The following is a 6,343-nucleotide window of genomic DNA, read 5'->3' as shown; positions in this document are numbered from 1 at the left end:
TTTAATCTTGGAAATTCCAAGTGGTGTCCAATGCTTTTGGCAAGTTTGAAAATGTGAATGTGTTATTGTGTCATTTCTTCTTGTATTGGCCAATGATCCATAGGTAGAGTATTCCATGGTATAAAGTCAAGAAACCATGACAAAGCCCAAATTATGAAAGTTAACTTTACTTGGAACATGAGTGAGTTGCATATTATTGTGAACGTAAATGAGTGAGTTTGGAAATGTGAATGTGTTATTGTGTCATTTCTTCTTGTGTTGGCTCATAATTTGGAGGTAGTATTCCATGATATAAAGTCAAAGAACCAAGAAAAAACTGAAATGATGAGAGTTAACTTTATTTTGAACATGAGTGAGTTGCATATTAAATTGACAATCAAACATAGACCAAATGGTAAGAGGCTAGAGCTAACTTTACTTGAACAAAAGTGTTAAGGGCTCGATGCTTATTAGAAGGATCATAGGGTAAAAGCTCTGCAATTGCAAAAGACAAGAATTTATCATGTTGTAACTTGTAAATGCAAAAACAATGACATAGTAATTGTGGAAGCTAAGTGACCATCTAGGGAGAAGTGGTGGTGCTTTGCCATTCTATTTTTTTTGGCAAATGAGATCTTGAAAGCTATAAAAAAAGAGAGCTCTGTCTACCATCGAATACAAAAGAGTTGCGCATATTCCAATTATGACACAATCCCCAATATCTCAGAAATAGAAAAACGATCAGCCATAAAAAGAAGTGAGCAAATCACAAGGATGCATGGGGGCCCTATGATGAGAACATTGTTAATTCTTTGGCTATAGGAACATGTCACCACGAGACCATTGTTTTGACTTGTATTCCTACAAATAAGCTAATATTTGCTTCCAATATTGTTTCGAGCTACAAAATCACTTTCCAAATTCCAAGCAAACTCATGGATATGTGTCTTCAAGCTATTTTGAACTAGACAAGCATTAAATAAATAACTCTTTTGACATATTCTATAAAGACCTATTTGGTTGTATCATGTTGCCAAAATACTTCAAGGGCATTCCACCTAAAATTCTTGCATGCATTCTATTCTTGGTTAAGAAATCAATGATAGAAAATTTGGTGGCACGTGCTCCTAGTGACAAAGTCGGGCTCGTGGTGACAGACGTTGGCAGCTTTTTTTTATCCACATCGGATTGGATGGTGCAGATCGCACGCACGCGCCCTTAGATGAGCGACTCCCTCACTTGGCCTCTTTAATATTTAGTAGTAGTAGTTAGACACGAGGAGCATGTACGTACATACATACATACATACATATATTATTATATACATATATGATACATATACATATACATATACATATACATTAATACATATATGTTGTGTCGTTGTCGACGGCTAATCTTCCCCCTCCCCCTTCGCACGGCAAAGGCAAAGGCAAACGCAAACGCAAAGGCAAAGGCAAAGGCAAACGCAAATCTCATCTCCACCTGCTCTTACCTTCACCTTCACCTTCTCTTCTTTTTTCTCTGCGCGTATTTTCATCGTTCTTCTCTGCCATGGTAAGCTGCTTCCTCCTCCTCCTCCTCCTCCTCTTCTGCGCATATAGTAAGATTACGTTTTTTTATTTTTTTCATTGTGCCTTTCGCCATGAAAACAGAGTATGAGATCGCATTCTTTATCTCCTTTTCCATCCAAAGGATCTCTGAATCTAATCCAAATCACCTTCTTCTTCTTCTTCTTCTTCTTCTTCTTCTTCTTCTGAAACACGGTAAAATTCCTTCCTTCTACCCTTTCCATGAACAGAGTGTGCCTTCACACTTTGGCTTCGCTGGATCTCTGATTGTTAATGAGTGCCTTCATTCTTCTCATAGTAAATGAGGATTTTGACGTCCCCTCTTTACCGGGAAGACTTACTTATATATGCAATTTTCCCTCATGTTGGAGAAAATTAGGTTTAATTTTTTATCGTACGCAGACAATTTTTTATACGTATTTGGTCGAATGGATCTTTGACTGAAATGTAAAATGGAGATGTACATTCCATACCACTGTTGTTTGATCATCGAACATGATCAATTTGATGCACATTTGTTTGAATGGATCATTGGATTGAATGCAACAATGAGGGTGAGATATTTATGCTTAAAAGAAGATCCATTGTCCCTTTTTGACCATCTAAGGCTAGCATCCTATGCAATAGGAGGGATCAGCGTACCTTTTTTGTTTTTCTTTGTTTTCAAAGAGCAGTTATGGCCTTGTCCGAACTTCCCAGATGGAGGGGGAAAAGTACAACTTCCTTTTCACGTTGTGAAACATCTTTGAGATAAAGTCAATGAGTGAATGCAACTTAAATGTTTGTGTCGTTTTGAGATTCAAAGAACCTTTGATGCAAATACTACCCTTATGATGAGATTTTCCTAAGATGTTCATTCTTTTGATAATCTAATAGAGTGCTTGGGGTGTTTGTTATTAAAGTAGTATCCTTTGTTTTTTCTTCCATATCCAAAGAACATGTGCATGTTTTTTGTTCCAGGCTATGTTCATAAGAGTAAAGAGGAAAAAGACAACTTTCTTTTTACATTGTGAACCATCAGAAACCATCCTTGAGATCAAGTCAAAGTTACAAGTCCTTACAGATCATGATGTTGATATTCAGCGCCTAATTTTGCTCTCGCGTCTTCAACCCTTAGAAGATGCAAAGACTTTAGCAGATCATCAAGTAAGAATATTTATTGTCGTTCAATTTCCTGGTGTTCTAGAACTTGTTCTCCTCTCAATCGTGCATTGTAGGAATAACTTGTAATATGATTGGTGGCTTTTCGTGAGTAAAATATAAAGAATTGTCTTGTTTAAAATACAATATGAAAGATAATCGATTGATTATGCAACTCCCTCCTGGTTTAATGAGCTGGAATTTCAGTTATCATAATTTATCATATGCCAGAAGCAGAGACTGTTGCTACCTTGCTGTATTCTTTCATTTCCTTGAATTATATTAAGCTGATTGACATATTTGAAGGTGATAAACCATGTGTGATGTCTCATGCACTTCATATATTTGTTATTCACGAGTGACAAATGCCATAACCAGTGAATGCATATGTCACAAGTGTGAAGGGTTGAATTGCTGCATGTTTTTACAGTATTATTTTCTGAAGTATTGTACTGTGACATATTTTTTGGATTCTTTGAGCGAATTTAGGTAATCTCAGTGATGAATGGAAGGTAATCATGGCATATGGTGCTTATGGAGGGCACATACATGCACTTCAATTGGGTTATGTGCATATGCCTCTTCCATGGCCTCAAGTTTTAATCTGGGTCCCTTACTTAGAGCTTGGCTTTACATGGTAGTGAAATTATCTTGTAATAACAGTTCTATTCTTTGTTAAAAGTGTGGCATGACACTTGTGCTAAAGAAATGTTGTATTTCATCATGCACAATTCCGCACACAGTGAAAGGTATTACTCATGTAAAGCACTATAATATATTTTGAAGAATCTATTCATTTATCCAGTACTCTTTCACTCATCATTATGTACCACATATCATCAGCGCAAGATCATATCGATTTAAGATGACAACTAGGCGACCAACATGTACATTTCTACACCTTCAACTTTGGATTTCTATGATGTTCATGTACATACAATTGATCTTCTTCAATACGTATTTCAGTCAATTTGGCTTCTCTTTATCCATGTTGACACTTGGACTCTTGATAGGCTATACTCAGGGAAGTGTACAATTGAGATAATGATTTAACATGTCCCAGCTTGACATGTAGTTATAGGTGTTTGATATGTCACACGATGGGCACGGTTTTTTGGTGTTGGCATCGAGCACGTTGAAAGTTGTTTGTTGGAACTTTGTTTCAGCATAGAGCCCTATAGCTCACGACATATCAGGGCTTCAAACTTTTCGTATGGGGAATTTCCTCTGCATGAACAGCTTCTCTATCTCATTTGTACATACTCCATTTTTCCAAATTGTCTTCAGAATCAGGTCCTATTAATATCTGGACTAGCTACTTTGACATATCTTTGCTGACTGCAGATGGATTGCGGATTAGAAGAGAATGTGCTCTGTTATCCCAGAGCTTGTCAATGATGGGTGAGTTTTCAGACTTGATTCCAAAGCCCAGAAAGTGGGTACAAATGTGGATTTGCAAAATGCTAAGAAATCCCCACAAGTCCATAGGTGTCGGACCAAGGAAATCCAATGTAATTATATGTTGGGAAGCCAAAATAAAGGAGCTAGTTACCAAAACAAAATTGGATTAAATGAATTAGCCATGGTCTATGCCAATGATCAGAAACTGTGCCTATCATGTTGGAAGTCCATGAATCATGATCATATGTGAAGCTGGAAAGGTGTGGATAGGCCTTACAAGAATACAAACCTTTAAAACAAGGTCTTTAAATAAAGTGTCTTGAATTTTAAAACTCCTTAAAAGGAAATGGGCTGTCATCTCAAGAAAAACGGTCAAGTGGCTTTCAATGTGCCACATGGAAAGCCGAGAGACAATGAATTTGAAATGAGTGAGCAAGACAAATGAAAAAAGGGTAGATATAGCATCTGTTCCTTCGTTGCGTGCTGCACTTATTCATTCTTCTGGCTATTGGAAATTATCCCACTATCGTCGTACAGAATAAAAAAGTAAGCAGTAGGCTTCAGAATTTTCTCTGATAGATGGCATCCTAGAATATAATGGTGTTAATGAGATATACTATCAGTATGTAACTCCCAACAAGTTACCCATCATCTTCAAAGAATGCCACAAGTTGGAATGTGGGGGCCACGTCACTGCAGAATATGTATACCCTTAGAGCAGGACACAGGTGGCTATCCATCTTTCAAGACACATTTGTACACACCAGAGGATGCAACAGGTGTAAGAGTCTTTCCACAAGAACCGGAAAACACCATTGACACACATCCCAGCCACATTCCCAGGACTATCCTGATCATATATAAAGATATGACTAGGTTAGATGTTAATTAATAATATCACTTTCTCTTAGATATTTTGATGTAAGCTCATCTTCGTGATCAAATATTCAAGTCTCCTGCCAGAGAGTCCACAGCACTAAGTACAGATGCTGACACATTTTCGGTGTATTTGTCAACCTTGTTGGATTGTTTGTTAACCATCTTGTAAGATCTTGCATTACATAATTGTTGAGCACAATTACTTGTTATTGACTGTACCTCGGATTGAGGTTGTGTTGCTGACTATTCGTTGACGTATAATCTTTATTCTAAGAGGGAGGGGTTTATATTTTCACAATGACAATAAAGCACATGTTCTGTTGAAAAATATACAACTGGAATTTATTGTCTTCAATGGACCATTTTTTCCACCTGGCCTTCTTACTTTGTGTTTTCCCCCGTAATGTGGCCTTCCTTTCTACTGTTTGTTGTTTGTTAAAGATGCAGTTCCTTATGGCTCGGTATTAAAGAAAAAATAATCTATATTTTAACATGCTTCCATTTTACACAATACAGATCGAGAATGATGCTGTGGTAGCATTGACACTAAAGCAAGGTCAGTTTAAATTTGGCTGTATTCTACTTTTCTATTTGAAAGTCTATTAGGTTTTGAATTAATGTATCCCTCATGTAGCTGTAACTCTAAACAAACATACCATATTATTACTTATATATCTTATTTCATTTTTTTGTTGATATGCTAATATCTATACAGTATTACTCTTTTGATTACACTTAATTCGGGTTAATTATTCATTTTCTTGCTAACTGAAGAGATTAGATTGTAGTCTTCCAAGTCAACAGCTTGCTAAACTTGTAATTAGCTAAAGATGTCTTCGTGAGTATTCTTTCAAATGAAGTTTCTAATATTTTTTTCTCATATACCAGATAATGGAGAGTGGGAGGAAATAGATATTGAGAACCCAGAGGATCACCAAGGATCCTTAGATACAGAGGGTAGCTAACATACTCGTGACTTGGAAATTATGCATAGTTTCTGTAAACAATTTGTTGAGATTGTCAATAAGAAATTCTTGTTCCACTAACCTTGCATCATTTGCAATGATATTGGGTTTTGAACATTATATTAAAAGCTTGCTGCCATCTGATATGTGGTGGTTTCATTTACATCTATTCTTCGTAGATATTGGGTTCATACATTTTTTTAAAGCTTGCATTGTCTTCTGATATGTGATGGGGATATTATTCACATCTTTTTATATGAGGACTTCATGGGGATTAATATATCATTTTCTTTAACAAGAAACATAAAATATTCAAGCAGTGTTAAGGTATTGCCATTATAACCTATAAATCACAAGCATTTGGAATGTAATTTTCCAATCATAAAGAATCTCATCATTTGGAGTGAA

At 36.2% G+C, this 6,343-nt stretch overlaps 1 protein-coding gene across 1 annotated transcript; it reads left to right on the top strand.

The window, feature by feature from the left end:
• The first annotated feature begins 1,410 nt into the window (after window positions 1-1,410).
• LOC147861989 (uncharacterized) lies at window positions 1,411-6,098 on the top strand. The gene is made up of 4 exons (XM_087322878.1): window positions 1,411-1,536; window positions 2,511-2,696; window positions 5,487-5,526; window positions 5,859-6,098. The coding sequence occupies exons 1-4, from the start codon at window positions 1,534-1,536 to the stop codon at window positions 5,933-5,935; spliced, it is 306 nt and encodes a 101-aa protein (XP_087179004.1). The 5' UTR covers window positions 1,411-1,533; the 3' UTR covers window positions 5,936-6,098.
• The last annotated feature ends 245 nt before the right edge of the window (window positions 6,099-6,343 follow it).

The sequence above is a fragment of the Azolla caroliniana genome, unplaced genomic scaffold, assembly GCF_043228905.1.
Source record: "Azolla caroliniana isolate FFs.n. ecotype wild unplaced genomic scaffold, voAzoCaro1.0.p SCAF_7, whole genome shotgun sequence".
Lineage (NCBI taxonomy): Eukaryota > Viridiplantae > Streptophyta > Polypodiopsida > Salviniales > Salviniaceae > Azolla > Azolla caroliniana.
This window is presented reverse-complemented; position numbering and strand designations above follow the sequence as displayed.